The following is an 18,502-nucleotide window of genomic DNA, read 5'->3' as shown; positions in this document are numbered from 1 at the left end:
GTAGACAGTTGGATATATGATAGCTAGCATTTACTCAGGATATATGCTACTCTTCCATACATTATTTCATTTAACCCTCCCAAAATTCAAATCTCAAAGGGAGATGTACCCAGCAGCAGGAGCAGAACTCAAATACAGCTCTTGACCTAAAATTCTTCATCAACAGGTTCTTCAGCCTCCAAGGGCTTGGCACCTGACAGAAAGACCCTAAATAGAAATACAGATTTGCAAGTTTATCTCTTTCATACATTTATTAGCAGAAATTTGTTAGTACCGAATGTTATACCTAAGGATATTAAGATAAAGCAACATTTCCTATCGTTAGTGACCCATGTCAGATAGATGCGAAAACAAACACTACAATATAGTATGACAGTGCCAACAGAAATAGTCAAGAGGAATAATACTAACCCCCAAAGAAGGAGAGAGTAGTCAATTCTGCATTGGTTGAAGAGTCATCGAGGAAGGTTCTAAGAAAGGAAGATCATGCTTGTCCAGGATTGTGAAGGTCAAGTTAAAAAGAAAAAAAATCTCCAAAGCAGACTGGGAAAAACAGGAACAGAGGGCCACTCCAGAAAAGGGAGGAGCATATATAAAAACACCCAAACAACATGGTCAATTCAAAAAAAAATGCATGCAGGTCACCATAGTGATTAATAGACAGTACCCATCAACCATTCCAAACTCCACTCCCACTGCTCTCTTTCTCCTGATGCTGAACAACAGGAAAGAAGAGATAGAAAGTTTTCTGCTCTCTTGAGTCTCATTTCCCAAAGAGAAGATCTACTCCCGTGACCTCCCCTCCACACACAGAACTGGAAAAAGAAAGGACAGCCTACCTTGCTCATCAGAAGGAGCAGTGACGTGGTGACTGCTGTAACAGAAACAGATCCCTAAAGCATTGCTATCAACTGCCTTACCCAGCACTTTATTGTCTTGGTGGCATTTATTACTATCAGAAATTACATTGCCTAGTAATTCTTTTTTTGGTCATTGCCTGTGCCCCTTATTAGAATATAAACTCCAAGAGGCCACAGGCCTTTTCTGTTTTATTTGCCACTGTATCTTCAGCAGTGCCCGGCACAAGGAAGGCATTCGGCAAGTATCTGCTGAGTAAATGTATGTTGCTTTACCCTATCCAACACGTAGCAGATTGTAAAAACAAAACAAATCAGGATAACATCTCAGTTGTATAAGAAATTCAATACTTTAATATTTAATAGTATTCCCATGGCCTCAAAACTGTCTAATGCTCTAAATAGCATCCCTAATGCCCCAATTCTTTTTTCACTACAGAAAAATGTTTGAAACAAAATGTCTCCAAAATTAACACCTAAGGAGTTTAACTCTGCTCTATTCCCATCCAGGTGTTTCTTTACAGTGTTTTGGACCAAAGAGAAGAGCTAGCAAATATGGATAAAGCCTTATACCAACTACAAATGAATGTTTTGTTTCAATGAAACATGTTTAAGAAAAAACAGAAGGAAGCTATTCCATGCTTAAGGAAAGAAAACCAAGTCCTGCTAATAAAAATATCTAAGGTAAAAAGAAAAAAAGTGACCAATGTTATTAGAAAACAGGTAACTCATGATAGCCGTAGGAAGGTCACCAATTTTTAGACATTTGTATCACTGCTGATAGCTAACTCAGAGAGAGAGGCCTTGCCCAAGCTGTATGTTACATAAAATGTCTAACAAGGTAACATATTTCGCAATCTGTTTATCCAATTGGCGGTTTCACTTTAGGGTTCTTTTGAGCCTCCTACCACTCTTTTCAGAATCACAGATTTCAGGCTCCTTCTGTGACAGATGGGATGGTCTTTTTCCAGCTTAGAGAGGGAACCAGTACTGCAAGGTTAGCAATGCCATCAGAAACCTGATTAAAGGGTGCCTGGGTGGCTCAGTGGGTTAGGCCTCTGCCTTTGACTCAGGTCATGATCCTGGGGTCCTGGGATCTAGTCCTGAATCGGGCTCTCTGCTCAGCAGGGAGCCTGCTTCCTCCTCTCTCTGCCTGCCTCTCTGCCTACTTGTGATCTCTGTCTGTCAAATAAATAAATAAAATCTTAAAAAAAAAAAGAAATTATTTTTAAAAAAAGAAACCTGATTAAAGGTTTTGTTACTAATAGTAGACCAGGACTCACACGAAGCAACTTCACAGGTCCAAATACTGTGGAAAAAATTGACTATTATTATGAATCTATTTCAAGACTCATAAAGGTTTGAGTGAGATCTAAATGTTGCCTTGCCAAATCCATTTCTCAATATAAATACCATGAACCCACTCAAACACTTTTTATATGGGAGTTACAAAAAGAAGTCTTTAAACACCCCTCAGGATAAATTTATTTCCCCCAGCCAAGTGTTAACACTAATAAATGGAAGGTTTACATGTAATTCTTAACAGCAGACAGAAATTACCAACAATGCTAAGACTTTTCAACTAGGCATTTTGCTTAATCACACTTGAATAATAGAACAATTTAAAAGGTGCAATTAAAAAAAAAAAATAAGACATATAAGTTTTGCTCTGGAAATTTAAAGCAAACTTTCCAGAATTGTATATTCAAACAAATGCCTGGGTTTGGGGTCTTGTGGGGGGGGGGGGGTCCTTTTTTTTTTTTTTTTTGCTCTTCCAGAGTAGACCCTAGAAGCAACTAAGGAACACCTCTGCAATCCATACTGCCATTTCTCAAAAATATTTTGTACCACATATCTGAGAACTTTTTCCAAGTCAGTTTATGAGCTATGTCCTTTCAGCAAACAAACGGACATTACACTGAGGAAATGTCCATTTACTCACAGGCCAAAAGCAGACAATGAATAGGCTAAATGGGGAGATTCTTTTCATTTGCATCAACTGCTCATTGGTGACCCAGCAACCTAGGACGTCATTCTCTTCCCTGGGTTCCAGCAGAGTCTGGTTAATGAGAACCATTTCTCTGATAAGTATTCCTTAGAACAAATCGAAACTTAATCAAAGACAGAACTTATATTATTACAAACCATACTATCTAGTTTGTGGTAATTTGTATTACCATGTTATCAAAATTATGAATGAAAAAGGGGCACTCCTTTTAGAAAAATGGAACCCTTTGCCCAACAATTATACTCCAAAAAAAATAAAATCAACATTTCTTCATACACAAAATGAAGGTGGCAATACAGGGCTCAACTGATCAAAGAAAAATGAAAAGGCTCTAAAATCACTAAAGAAATGCATCTCGGATAATTAGTTAATGTTTACGATGGAGTTTAATCGCACAAAATAGGACCACTTAAGCAAAGTGAAAAGGTAGAAAACTAGAAATTTCATATGAAGAGTCAAAGATTCACATATTCTAACTTTTCTTTCACCAGTCAGAAATATCCTAATCTGCCAAATAGTGGGCAAATGGCCGATGTCACATCACTGCCTCTAACGCCACCACGTTCCAGCTTCACTGGTAAATCAGGAGGAAGTTGATTATAAATCAGTCTGTGATTGAGGCTCAGCACACTTCAGCTACCTTTAAATGCACCCCTTTTCACTTTTTATTATACCACTCATACAAGAGAAGCAAAAACAAGAAAATACTAATACCACGTGTAAGCCCACCAGCCAAACATAAGTAACCACTAGTAACACTTTGCTGTATTAAAATGGCCACCTTGAAGATCGCCTCCTTCCTTACTTCCCCCCACCCCGTTCCTTGCACTGACTTCCCCCCTAAACCTCTCAGTGCCTAGTTACCCGGATAACCATTATGTGCTCCCCAAGAAAACACCTTCCTGCAAGAGCTGAGCACCGGGTCTCCCTGACCAGAGCCCCATCAGTGCTCTCCAGCACACACAGGACCCGCCCGCCTGTGTGCGGCCCGGAGCCCTGGGGCCACCACGGGAGCGACTCCCAGCGCAGGAGGACTCCCGCAGAACACCACTTACTGTGCCGGGCATATGACTTCTCTCATTCTTCCCATTCTGGGAGCCGCCATTCTTGAGTTTCTTTTTCTTCTTCGCTGTTTCTTTGTGCTCCTTCTGTTTGTTTTGCACTTCAATGAGAACGGAAATAAAGCTGTTCTTCACTTCCTTTTCAAACTCCAGTTCGTCTCGCAGGGCCAACTGCTGCACCAGCTCCTCCGAGAATTCCTTGATGGCGGTCTCAATTTCTTCCAGTAGTTCATTTAATTCAGATACTGAGAGCCTCTTTACTCCTGTGACCAAAAGCAAAGCACGGCAGGTACTAAGACAAAAAGCATTTCAAGAGAGCGGCACGATGGGGTGTTTTAGGCCAAAAGAGCGAGGATCATATTCTAAACAATTAAACTGTGGGAGATCTTCTCGTCATCCTAAAGCTTCTGGTGGGCGGGACTGAGCAGAGGTAGGTGGGCAAACTTACTTCTCAAAAGGCTGAGAAGTGTAACAACATTCTTTACTTGCCTAACTCAGTCATCCCAGGAGCGGCACTCCAGTCAAGATGGGAAAAAGCTCGTACAAGGAAAAGCACACACACAAAAGCCGAGGGCAAGTACAGAAACTACCTGCTGACAAGAAACTGCACGCAGTTTAGCAGGGTTCTAGCACACTTCAGAAGACAGGAGTTGAACTGAAAAAAATTAAACCAAGTACATACTGGATCACATGTGCCCCGATGTGTGAATGTTTTTGAAGACTGGGAAGATGAAAGAAAAGACTATTCCCTGAAACCCCCTTTCAGTTTTTTCTCAGCATTTGAGTACGGCTCATGTGAGTGAGGCTAGGACATCACTGAAACCCTCACCCCCACTACGTCAGGATGTGGTTGTATTTGGGGATGGGGGTCTTTAAAAAGCTAAGTAAAAATGAGGTTGTTAGGATGAGCCCTAATCCAATATGAGTGCTGTCTTACAAAATGACAAGACAAGGACAGACACACACAGAGAGGGAAGGCCACAATGAGGAAGGAGAGAAGATAGCCACCTAGAAGCTGAGGAAGGAGGCCCCAGAAGAAACCAAACCTGCTGACACCTTGATCTTGAACTTCTAGCCTCCAGACCTCTGAGACAATAAATTGCTGTTGTTTAAGACCGGGACATACAGGACTTTGTTACAGCAGCCCAAGTCAGCTAGTACGGAATTCAAAGGTGAACATGACAAAGTCCCGGAGCACTGATAAAAACACGCCCGAGCACTGCCAGAGGGCTGAAGAAGGGTGTGTATCATAGCCTGTGCGAGTCTGAGCTTCCTGGAGATGGAGACACACAGGAAGTATGAAGAGCATGGACTTAAGGGCAGTGTCTTACTCTCTTCGTAACTGCTTGTGCTGGATCTCTGAAGAGTCTGGATTTCCTGGGACAGCATGGACAGCCGATCTGACTGGGTGGGCGTTTCATCATCTTCTGGGTCTGGAGACTCCTGCATCATTTCTTCAATTTCTTCAATAACCTTCCAAAATAAACATGCCACTGTTACTCGGAGACACTCAGCTAAACAACCTATCCCCACACGGTGCTCACTTGAGGCAACCAGAGCAGAGATGCACTAAATTCTCCACTAACCAATGGTGTGCAGGAGGAGCTGGTGTTCTGCATAAAAAAAATTTTGATTTTAAGAGTGAACGTGGTTAATTAAAAAAACAATATGCTAAGCACAAAATTAAAGAGTATGATTTAATGTCCATCATGATTCAGTAAGCCCTATCAGATCTTGCAATGTCTTAGAAATGGCACAAAAACACACATATAATTTACTTCAGATGTGCTAGAGCCAGATTGTAGTCAAAAGAAAGCAAATGACAGAAAATACACCTTATGCCACATGCCAGTGCTCAGTTTAAAGGATTTCATCAAATTGACATAAAATTTAAAAAAGTATAAAAACTTTATATATAAAGCAAAAAATTACCTCCACAGCAGCAAATTTTTCCTTTAACAGCAGAAAAAGAATTTCATGTATTAACTCAATGGAAGATTAAGAGATACTCAAAAATTAATTGAGATGTAGAAGCTTAAAAGAGAACAAGAGAGCTGCACAGAAGCAGGAAATTTTCAGAAATATCTGTCTTTCAAACAATAATCTACTGTCGTGGGCAACACCGCTCGAATCTTAACGATAGTTATCTTGTCCTGCTCCACATTTAAAAGTTGCGAAGGATACATCAGTGGGAACTTAGAATCAGAAAAATTACTCAACAGTTAAGAAAAAACAGATCTAAGAGTTAAAAAAAAAAAACTATTAGAAAAAATGCAGGATGAATCAGCAGGCTTAAGATGTAATACTTGTACTGAGAAAAAGAAGAGTAAATCTGAAGGAGGTGGGGATTATGTTAATTAGTAAGAAGATTTTCTCAAACAGGCATTGTAAAAGAGCACAATGAAACCCTGGAGAAGAAGGCAGAATCTGCTTGGCTAAGTCTTGGGAGCAGGAAGGCTTATGGCATTCAGGCAGATAGATTACTGAGAAGACAATGAACCCTCAGGGTCGCGTTATTTCCCCGGGATATCACGCTCCACCTCCCGCAGCCCTCCACCCCACTATCTGGCATTTTAAGCACTGCACTCTTTCCAGGCCTGGAATAATCCAACCACAAATATGACGAAGGAGCATCAAAATGGCGCACGTTTAATGGACTCTTCCCAACCTGACCACAACCTATCTCTGCAGTGACCTCACGTTTCCAGCCTAAAGCTTTACTGTGGGAGAGCTCGCAGTGAGGGCGGCATTGGAGCGCGTTACTTCAGGAGTTTGACAACCCAACCCAAGTGGGAAGAGTATTCAGACAATGAGAAAGTTGATGCAAGTGGTTTAAACGAATACAGGGCTGACGTTATTAGAGCATTCCACAGGAATCACGCTCACTTCTTTCTGGGCGCACAACATGTACTTCTAATAAGTGCTGATGATTTTTACACAGGCTTTTAGAGAAAGTAGGTAGTTTCCGCACAGATACGGTATAGGTTGCCATGTCTTGTTAACTCTTGAAAAAGTACACAATTCACAGTATTTTTTTCTGATTTCAGGTGAAGCACTAACCCTCCCTTGGTAACCTGCTGCACTGTTTCAACCAGGCCTGCACTGGGAAAGTGCTTGTACTGAAAAATCTTCCCAACTAACACGATCCCGTCTGCTTCAGATTACATACACCTTCTTCTTTTCTCCGTGGAGGATGTAACTGATGAGCTTACCTACACAGAAAATGCAGGAAAAATAAGTAAATCCCGACAACCCATCCCTTACTGCCCCGGAAGAAACTGTTTTTCAGCTTGAGGTTTCCTTTTCCTTTCCTGGACGAAGGTCTCGTCTCTACCTGCTCTGCAGTGAAGAGCGGCTCTTCATTAACGCAGGAGACGATGATCGAATGCATATCCAGCTGTTCTCTCAGCTCCTCGTCGTCTGATGTATCAAAGAGCAAACTGTCACTTATCTGAAAGCAAAATAACCCACTGTTAAAAGCAGGACATTCTGATCACAACAAATTCGCAGTGTCTGGATAAAGAAGAGTCTTCCCTGGAAAGGGAGAAATGATTACGATCGCTCCGTGCCAGGCAGCACTGAAGTCCTTTACATACTCATCGCAGACACCAACGGGGGGAATGGAAAATAAACATGAAATTGCTGAGGTGCCGCATGCGTCCCCTAAGGCTTCCCCTAATCCCCGATACGGACACAGGCTTAGCTGCTTCTCCCTGGGGAAGAGGGTCATTTATAGTGTTTGTTAGGAAGTCGTAGGGAATTATAGGAGACGGGGGAGGGAGGTAATAGGCGGGTTTAGCAGCAAATGTTATTTAGTTCACGATCTAATAGTAAGACTGGTGTATGTTAAAATTCCACAGATAACATAAAGTTAATTACTGCCAAAGTAACTTCTAACATTCAGAATAAAAGATTAGGAATTGGTTCCCTGGCACTGTCCGCAAGAGTCGTACTTTGCCTTACGGGGAACAGCTCTTCTTCCAAAAATAAAATCTCTGTAGGTTCCAAGAAAATCTTTCAACGTAATCATGCTGGAGGTTCCCATTTGCCTCGCTGCCATTTTCCACCCTGCTCTGGGCATCAGGACGCGGAACTTTATGGACTAAATCAAAGGATGGCCTGGACTTCTGGCTTCCAGTGGGTTAAAAACCACCGGCAGACACTAGCAGAAGACTGGAGGGTGGGAGGATGAGAGCTGGACCTTCATTCCGTCGTCCCCCCTGGCCAGACTGCCAAAAAGCAGCAGAGCCTGTCAAGCAGACCTGTCCCCCTACAGATACTCTCCCTGGGTTCTGGTAACTTCTTCCTTTCCTTACCTCTTCATGCCCAGGGGTGCTACTACTGCTTACCGTTGCCCGCCCTGGGTTATCACACCAGGCCTAGCTAGCTGGTGTCCCTTAAGCTGTCCACACCAAAAATCATGACCAAAAATTAAGTACTAGTCCTAATTGTAAAGCCTTATCTGGGAAATGCAGCAGGTGAAAATGGACAAGTGCTGCCTTTCAGAATGTCAGTCTGGGAGAGGAGCCACATCAGGGTTCTGGGGCTTGTCCTACCACATAATGCAAGTCCGTGTTGTAACTCAGTGAAGACACACCTCCTCAGGCTAGTCTTCACTGTGCCATCAGCCTAGGAAAGGCCTGGACATGGTCTTCAGTGTATCTTTCTGAGCTTTCAGAACATTGTAGGAAAGAAAACAATCTAAAAGCTTCCAGAGAGAAAAAAAAAAAAAAAATCACATGAAAAGGATCAAGAATCAAAATGTCTTTTAAACTCTCAACAGCAACAAACGAGGTGAAGAAAAAAAATCAATTGTTATTCCCATGTTTCAATAAATTTCAGCCTAGAATCCTATCTCCAGCTAAAGTAACAATTAGTTGGGAGCTCAGAATAAACACATTTTCAGGCATTCAAGACCTCAAAGTAAAATACTTCATTCACACTTTCTCAGAAAGCTACTGCAGAATAAGCTCCATTCAAACCAGAAGGAAAACCAGAAAGGAAGCAGACCTGGGATCTAATACAAGAATGAAATGTAGGAATTCTTGTAATGATGGTGGAATAAAGGTTCCAGAATGATGGCTGTGAAGCTCACCTGGAGAGTAAAGAGCTCAGATGACAACTGTTACTGCATGGAGCACCGAGAAAAGCATAAGAGAAAGAGAGGCAGAGACATTAACAGGTTCTCTGGTGCATGTCACTTACTAAAACGAGTTTTATGGCTCTGTTGAAGCTGAATTTATGAGGTAATGATAGCTTAAATAAACCACAAAAAGACAATGATTATTACCCTAAGAAAAAAAAACAAATTACAAGAGGAAATTCACTCATGATGTACGGAAATGGGTCAACTGTGAATATTTATATAGTCAATATAAATGATGAAGATTAATTTAACCAATTATTTTTATATAATTATACTGGGAAGACAAGGGAAGGGAAAGTTTCCATGGAGGTTATGGTGTTGAGGGACGGTGGGAGGACTGAGAAGGACCTAAACCCTCACCGATGAGTAGAAAGTAAATGGATAAAGTCTAAAGTTGAAAAAAAAAAATCAAGTAAAATGATGAAAGCATGTTACCTGTCAGAAGAAACAGTTCAAGGAGCTAAAAGTGGCTGCCTCTGGTAAGTAGAAAGCAAGGATGGGGTAAGGAGGGCAGAGGCTGCTTTTTCATGATAAGGTCTATACTAGTTCTAGTACTTTTAAACCAATGCAGTTATCTTTTTTTTTTTTTTTCCAGTTATCCTTTTAATAAGGAATGTGAAAGATCAAGAGCTTAGGCTCTTGGTGAGAGAGGATGTTTGGCTTCAAGATTATAGAAGTGGGGATGAAAAGTGCCACAATCTAGTTACAAGGGTGTATGGATGATGGGGAGTAGACCTAGCAATTATCTTCATGGATCCTTAAATTTCAACACTTTCCACAATCAATCTTCATTATAATTGGAGGACCATAGATTTATGTTTCCTCTTACAGACATATCCAAGTTTTCATTTAAAAATGACTCCTAAGGAAGGTATTATCTTCTTCCTGCCTCTGCTCTTGAAGATAAAAAGGTGCATAAAACAAAGTCTCTGTCCTTGAAAAAAACATTCATGGTAGGAGGAAGGAGACAGCACATGAGATGTTCCTAAGGCAATATGATTTAGAAGCCTTTCCCCATATAAGCATATTCAAAAATGGCACTGGATTTAGAATAGTTTTTATAGCTATTGCCAAAACACATGGCTGATACCAGTAAACCATTAGAATAAATTTCCATAACAAGAGAAATAATGACCCCAGATCATCTTTCCAGGGACTGAGCCAAGTCCATTCCCCACAGAGATGGCATATGATAAGGGCTGGAATCCCTTTCGGCTTTGAAAACTAACCTTGGCTGTCATGGGTATCATTATTCACTCTCCCATTTCGGCATCAGTGTGTCTTCCCTTTGCCAGACATTCCCATCACTCCTTCCTGTGCCAGGTTAGACACAGAGCTGGTGGTTCTATTGCCCTGTACGAAACTGAAGCTGCTTCAAATGGAAAAAATGTGCCCATGTAAGAATCTGGAATATACTAGTTCCCCTACTACAGAAAGACTCACCAAATTTAAAAGTGTGCCATCTTGAACCTCAACGGAAGAAAAATTAAAAGTTGAAATGTGGCAAATGGTGGTTTTCCTGAATGTTTTTCTCATCCTAATGCAAAAGAAAGGTCCTCTCCCTTCATCCAGAAAAAAATTCCCAGGGACACCTGGGTGGCTCAGTTGGTTAAGCAGCTGCCTTTGGCTCAGGTCATGATCCCAGGGTCCTGGGATGGAGCCCAGAGTCAGACTCCCTGCTCAGCAGGGTGCCTGCTTCTTCCTCTCCCTCTGCCTGCCACTCTGCCTACCTGTGCTATCTCTCCATCAAATAAATAAATAAAATCTGAAAGAAAGAGAGAAAGAAAGAAAAGGAAGAAATTTCCTACAGATCCTATTTTACAAATGGAATAATCTAAAGGATGCTTCCAAAGGTAAATTCAACACAATTCAGTTATGGAAAGAATAGAGCATACATTAGGCAATGCTAAATAAGCTAACTCAGGTTAAAAAAAATGTAATAATATGCTATCTAATAGAATGTGAAGGTCTCTTCGTACACAGCTCCTTGTTCTTCAGGAACCTAATGTGTGCTACTCCTCCCTGAGGAACAGAGTTCTAATTTCAGTTCTTATTCATCACCTGGGTAGTTGTGTCATGGTAGGCAGATGACAGATGGATGATCACTTGTCCACTTTAATCTGCTGAGTTTTTCAGATAAGGCTTTTATAATTAAGATCAGTTACTAGTACTAAATTCCCAAGTCATTACAAATCACTACCCTTAGCTATACCATTACTCTGGCATTGAAAGTAACATCTGGGGCGCCTGGGTGGCTCAGTTGGTTAAGCAACTGCCTTCAGCTCAGGTCATGATCCTGGAGTCCCACATCAGGCTCCCTGCTCGGCAGGGAGTGTGCTTCTCCCTCTGACCCTCCCCCTTCTCATGCTCTCCTTCTCTCTCTCTCAAATAAATAAATAAAATATTTAATTAAAAAAGTAGTTACTAAAAAAATGTTTTTAAAAAGAAAATATCAGAAGGCAGAAAAAGGGAGTGACTTCCCAAGATGTGATTTAAGAACAATACAAGACATACATTTTATTCAATGAAACCATATTATAGTGTCCCATTCATGCTAATGTACTTCAATTTGAAACCATGAAAGGATCCCCTCTATGCTATTTTTAAGTATGTCCAAAAAAAAATACTCATTGATTGGCTATCATGGATTTAGTACTATGTTAAATAATACAGAAAATACCTATTTTTTAAAAAAGAACTTTCCATCATACTCTCTAACCTTATGGTCTCATTGACAAGATTATTCATTTGTTCACTCAACACTTGTCTTAGTACTCACTATGTGCCAGGAACAGTGGTAGTTACTAAAAAGACTAAAAAGATTTGCTGCCAGCAAATCACAATCACAATGACAGACCCTAAAACACAGGATTAATAAGAAAACAAAGTAATGGTCTGAGACGTGGACAAAGTGCTATGGGGACCAGTACCCAGGAGACAACGGGGCTAAATTCTGTGGGACGGATAAGTCCTTGAAGATTTTCACACCCCCACCAGTGTAACCAATTCCCACAGAGAGAGCTGCATTTTCCTTCCACACAGGGATTGAGGCCATGGCTAAAGGGCCATCTGTCAGAGAGGCCGTAGATGGGGATTCCCCCCAAGTGAGAGGTTGGATTAAGTGTCCTTTAAAGTCGCTTCCAACTCTAAAATTGTATAATTCCATGAGATCAGCAAAGGCTGAAACAGTAATAGGAAGCTTCAGAGAGGAAGGGAAACTTGAACCAAGCCCAAAATGACAGCTAGGGTCTAAAGAGAAGACAGAGCATAAGGAATGCTATTTTATTCCTTTTCACAAAATGTATGCCAGGTCAGTCAGCAGAATAGCTTAGTGGGGTTACTGGAACATACAGTAAGATTTCTCTCTCTACTCGAATACTGGGAAACACAGGCAGAACTCCACATTGTACTAGAAAATAATAGGCAGCAGGCTGTCCTGAGTCATATAATTGAGAAAGTCATTTACATAAAACATTTACAATACTATTTAAGGTACTGACAGCCCCAATGCATTATACTCTCAATTACGCAAATACACTTAGTGAAACATAGAGCATGCCAAAAGGTCTGGCATGAGTTTACATTGTTATATGATAAGGAACTTAAACAGCCCCTGAAACTTATATATATCCTGGCTGTTTCTCATCACCTTTAGATAAACCGAACACTGTGCTTTTCCACCTAAAACAATGACCTTCCCTTTTCCATCCCCAACCCCAGCTGTCCCATCACCTGTGTTCACACTTGTTACCCAAGGCACCTTCACTTTACAACCCGAGGAGTCCCCAGCAGGCTCAAACAGGTAGCCAGGAACTCTAAGGTCTTTTAAAGGTTCTCCAATACTCACAGGAACACACAGTCTTCAGAAAACATGTCATGTCCAGCAAGTCCTTAAATTCATAAGAAAGTTAACTCGATGTTGCTTTCCCAATACCCTCAGTATATTACCCAGTTTTCCCAGCACACCAAAATTGTGCTAGTTAAGCTCAGAAAAAAAAGAAACAAAAACAAAAACAACAACAACAAAAAACACGCTGATCTTTGTTGTTCATTCCCAGGTGGGTGACGAAGATTTGGCTAAACATACAAAAGTGAGTGTATGCTTGGGAAGAACTGCAGGAAAATGCTAGCAGAAGCTGACAGTGGTGGAGCCAAGTTGGCAATAGAGGGCCACGCCAATGGCTATAAACTTGGAAATAACTGGCAACCCACTGAATCTGTGTTCAATAGCAAGGCTATTTTTTAGTTCTATTATTAGAATCAGTTATTCAGAAACTATTAGCTCAATTCCTAACTTACCCCTTTTTCTGAGAGGTTCAGTGTAAGCAAATGCAGGGTCCTGGTATGAGAGGACTTCCAGTCTACCGGCATTACGTTTCCATAATTATCTGTCAGGGCATTCCAAATCCTTAAAAAGAAGAAAACTACAATCAATGAAAGTTAACACCCTCCACATGTCTTTTGTTAAACAAATACCAAAACCATAGTGAAAGAAAGAACAAAAAATGTCAAAGCAAAACAATGCAAGGCCTCTGGTTTTCCAGAAACACCCCAACAAAGAGCCCCCTAAAGAAGACTCAATGACCGTCGGACCCCGGGCTGACAAGAAATGCTGCGGAAGATGCAGTGGTGTGAAAACTCTCAAAGTCAACGGGTCACGTTTCCACAATACTAGCTGCCAGGCACCCGTCCTAGGCAATTTACATAGATTAACCCATTTAATCCTCAAAAACAATACTATGAAGAACCATTATTATCCCCATTTCACAGAGGAGGAAACTGAAATACAGGGAGCTTCGCTTCTGTGATGTGTCCCAAGCCACACGGTGGTACATACACAGGGTTTCACACTTATTTATTGATCATTTCATACGGTGAATAATCGTTCTCTAACCCAAAATGTGTTATTCTTCCTGGAGAAAGGATGCAGTCTCAATGTGAGACTGGGGTTTAACATCTATTTTGTAATATAAATAGGCTAAGGACTACGACAGATAAAATGAAGGAGAAAAGAAAAGGGAGTTCTCAGTAAAAAGCACAAAGGTTATAGCCAATGCAATCACCCTTCCTTATTGCCAAACAGCATTTTGGGGGAGCAAAAGAGTAAAATAAAAGGGTGCTTGACTAAAATTCAGGAAACACCGACTCTCATTTCCTTTCTTCTTCAAATAGTGAAGTCTTTGGTCATGTTCCTTAACCTCTCTAAGTAAGAGCCACCCGTCTCTAACATGAGAGGCTTGAGTAACAGAGATCCCTTCCAGCTCTATTACTCTTAAGTATTATTTCAAATGAGTTGTTTTGAGAAAAGTCCTAAGTCACACTGGATTAAGGACAGCAAACTCCAACTTCATGACCAAAATTCAGATTTAGTACCAAAGTAATAACAGCATAATAAAACATGACTTCAGAGATATAAATGAGATGAAATTAAATTGGGGTAAGTTAAAGACTACATACATAATCCACTTAATGGGCAAAGATGCACAGATGTTGTAAGAAAAAATACCTAAAGTATCTGGCAGATATCTAATCATGAATATGCCATTAAATAACTGAGTGGGTTTGTTTTTTTTTTTTCCAAACATGTAAGCCACTAAGAGACGAAAACAAGACCACTGGAGGCATAAAAATAAGAATGCAAGCTTAAAAATAAAGAAGCAATATACTTGATTTAATGAATTTGGGATTTGGTGCTAAAGAGAAGAAGCAATGGGACCATAACTGCCAAAAACATAAAATCCCAAAATGATGCTTGGCTTTGGAATGCACATTAGCCTCAATGAAAATGTGAACCCAAAAAGCTCCAGGAAACTGGCTCATTTACCCAGCACATCTCCCATATGCATAGTTCATTCCCATTCTCCTCTCTGTTAGAAACACAACCTTCTCCAATGCCAAAATACTCCAACTGGAGGCAACAACTCTGGATTGTTTAAAATCAGCTAAACTTGCTGCGTTTCTGACCCACACCTTCCTGAGTAAAAAAGGCTTTCAGATACCGGATAACTGACTATATACCTAACCTTGGTTAGGAACTCGAGTAGGATATTCTAGTAGGTGAAGACAGTCCATAGTTTGGGGGACTGCTTGTTTGTTTCTTCTTAAATGAGGCTGGAAGAAGAAGACAAGTGGAGCGGAATACTTAACCCAGTAGGAGAGATTGTGGGTAAATCTGATCTCCCAAGAAAGTGAAGGACAATTAACAGTCCTCCATCTCCACCAAGGTTAGAATAATTGTAGTTGGAAGGACACAGGGCTGACCTAAAAGAAATATTTCTAGAATTCTCCCGTCAAGACATGAATTGCCTTTATCTTTATCATAAAGTATTACAAGAAGTCATAAACAACCAGCAAGAAAGCTCTTTTCCTAGGAGGTCAAAGTCCTGTGATATTGAATCCTATGGGATACCCTTCTGAAGTAAAACCATAGCAGATAAGTGCAATCCATATTTAACCAAAACTAAAGGTGGGGCTCAGAGAAGTAAAATAAAGTGTCCTAAGCCAAAGCAAATCTGAGTGAAAGAATTCTCAACTCTCTCTGAGAGGGGCAGGGATGGACTCTATCAAGCCATGGAGATATGTATGCAACAGAAAAGAGACAGTGAGCGGTGACCAGCCCCGGCCCCTGAAAAGAGAGAAAGAAATGTGTTATGCATTCCCAAATTAAGAATCATGCATTACTACCAACATATCATCTACTAAAAACCATTATCAAGAGTAACAAAATATTTTAAGTTTTACATCAACCTAGGATTTAAGCAAAGACTAACATAAACTACTTTCTAGACAGTACAGGTGAAGAAAAATAGGGAACCTTAACATTTATGTACAAACCACTAATCTGTTCTGAGAAGTTACTCTTGCCAAACCTAAACGCATCAGAATTATCATTTTTTAATCCAGAGTATGTCCTGAGTCCCAGTGATTCAGAGTATATAAATCTACATATGTATATATAAATCTACATATGTATATGTAAAACTATCTTCTCTAGGAATAGACTTTCAAAAAGGTCATCTTTTGCTACTGGCTGCATACATCTGTATACAAAATCCAATCATAAGCTCTTCCCTCCACACTGGACAGAACACTGCAGACAGGTGCCAATGAGACGACATGATCCCCAACACAGCTGGGTGCCAACCACTGCTAAGTCATGTTTACAGGCCCTCACTCCCAAATTCCTACCTTATTCACAGAGGAAAGGAGGCCATCAGGCTGAAAAGCCCTTTCTATGCCTGTGGATCTTTCTCTATCTCTCAAGAATCCTTCCCTAACCTCTAATCTCTGAATTCCTTCGGGGCTCTAAAAACCCATCCCCCACCCATGTCCACAGTGTTTATTCCACTCCTTGCTCCCCTCACCTCCTCAGCGACTCCTTTCCCCAGAGACCCATACCATATGCTCAGCATCCTCACTCTCACCATTCCTTTTACTATCTTTTGGGGGTGACACTGAGGTACAGAATTAGAACCCTTATTTAGCCAAATTATAACTGGGGTTCCAGATAGCCAAATGAAGTACACCCGCCCCCCAAGGAACTCTGCCTCTCCCTCACCCAGTTTGCGCATTTCCTTAAGAATGTCCTATCATTGCACTTAGATAATTCTGTACTAACTACCTGTTCCTGCATGCGTTGTCCCACCAGACTAGGAGATCCATGCTATTAATAACCACAGCCTTTTTTTTTTTTTTTTTTTTTTTTGCCTCTGTCGGGATTTGCACTCCACCTGGGCTCTCAGATAGAGCCAATAAATTCCTGTGGCATAAATGCTGCTTCGGCGTTGGTACCTTTGCACGTGCTATATCGCGAGGTGCAATGCTAGACCTTTCTTCATCTGCCAGGCAAACTCCCACTCTTCCATCAGGATCCAGTTTGCACATTTCTTTCCCTGTGAAGCCTTTCCTGGCTCTCCCACACACACCCTTTTATATCCTATATTTCGCACGTATGTCCAGGAGAGCATTTGTCACACCCATACATACTGTTTACAAATCCAGCCCTCCAACCTAAGTGGTGTCTTACGTGGGAGGGGTATGTTCAGCCACCTTGGTATTGCCAGCGCGAAGCAGCCTCTGGCACTTAGCGCTTAAATAAGTGCGAGTTGAATGAATGAGAGGCTACACATGTGCCCGAGGAGGTGCAATTTCTAACTACCTGCTCCGTGGAAGGAGGTTCCCCTCTGAACCCAACCTGGGTCGGTTTCTAGGGAGCAGGAGGAGCGCAGCGGCAGAGGGCAAGGGAGCGTGGAGGGCTGGGGAGCAGGGGATTTAAATTGCAGAGCGCCGGGAGGCCGAACCCCCTCCCCCCCCCCCCAGGGAGCGCGGCGGGGGAGCAGAGGGGGCGGGGACTCGCGAGGCGGAAGGAGGGCGCGGGGAGGAGCCTGTGGCCGGAGTCCCCCTGAGGCTGCAGACTTAGGGCCAGAGGACAGGACGAGGGCAGCGCGAGGGGCAGGGGAGGCTCCCGCCCGCTCCCGGCCCGGCCCGCACTCACTCGTCCCCCTGCAGGAGGCTGCACTCGGTGATGGGCCGCACGGCCGCCCTCGGGGGCTCGGCGCCCGGACCCGAGGGGCGGAAACACAGACTCAGCTTCTCCTCCAAGCTGCAGGCCAGCGCCGGGAAGCCGTCACCTCCCCCGCCCGGCCCTGCGCCGGCCTCGGGGCTCGCGTTACAGTTCTCCTGGTCCTGGAGGCTCCGGGCCGGTTCCTGGAACTCATAGAAATCCTGCCAGTCCCCGTCCGCCGCCATCGCCGCCCGGCGCAGTGGCGCGCCCCGCCCCGCCCTGCCAGGGCCCCGCCCCGCAGGCCCCACAGACCCCGCCCCGCCGCAGGCTTCGCCTAGCCTCGGGCCCCGCCTCTTCTGTCCGGCGACCACGTGGATCTGTCCTGACCGCCCAGCCTGCGGGTCTTCCCTTTTCCGGAGTTTTCCTCCCCCAGGTGATTGCGGTCTCAGTAGAACGAAAGAAAAACTTTAATTACGTTGAGTCACTTCCTATAGTCTCTGTCACTCAGGAATGGCTTCCCTTAGTGGGAAACTGGCCTAAATGTGACTTAAATAAAGGGCTTCTTTAAACTTGCAACCTAGTGTCAGATTATGCCCCTGGGAGAAACGGACTCCTTTTGTAAATTTCCCACCAGAAGAGCAAGCAGAGCCACTTGGAAATACTTAAGTCCTACCGAAATTCATTCCACAAATATTTTATATCTAAAACATGCGAAGCATTTTCTAGACCCTGGGGAACATACAAAGATGAGTAATTATGTAAATTAATACTTGCAAAGCACTTGGTACAGTGTTGGGGAAGGTAACTGAAAAGGTGTAACTGCCGGTTGACCCGTGAGCTGGACCCAGGCACTGGAAACCTCCCCTCCACCTCCCTTCTCCTTGGAATGGGGGTTCCACTTCCCTTTCCTGCTCCCAGACGCTGCTC

At 42.5% G+C, this 18,502-nt stretch overlaps 1 protein-coding gene across 2 annotated transcripts in view; it reads right to left on the bottom strand.

Moving 5' to 3' along the window:
- FEZ2 (fasciculation and elongation protein zeta 2) overlaps positions 1-17,853 on the bottom strand; it is a 41,471-nt gene extending 23,618 nt beyond the window's left edge. Inside the window, exons 1-5 of one of the 2 annotated variants that reach the window (XM_080814142.1) lie at positions 17,567-17,853; positions 13,372-13,480; positions 7,261-7,377; positions 5,258-5,399; positions 3,921-4,189 (exon numbers count right to left, since the gene is read on the bottom strand). In XM_080814142.1, the coding sequence (XP_080670268.1) occupies positions 3,921-4,189; positions 5,258-5,399; positions 7,261-7,377; positions 13,372-13,480; positions 17,567-17,820 (891 nt within the window). In that variant the 5' untranslated portion in view covers positions 17,821-17,853. The remainder of the gene's footprint in view (positions 1-3,920; positions 4,190-5,257; positions 5,400-7,260; positions 7,378-13,371; positions 13,481-17,566) is intronic. The other variant, XM_080814141.1, reaches the window with a different exon arrangement.
- Positions 17,854-18,502: the final 649 nt, after the last annotated feature.

Source organism: Martes martes (assembly GCF_963455335.1).
Source record: "Martes martes genome assembly, chromosome: 9".
Lineage (NCBI taxonomy): Eukaryota > Metazoa > Chordata > Mammalia > Carnivora > Mustelidae > Martes > Martes martes.
The sequence above is the reverse complement of the archived record's forward strand: the minus strand, read 5'-3'. Positions and strand labels throughout refer to the sequence as shown.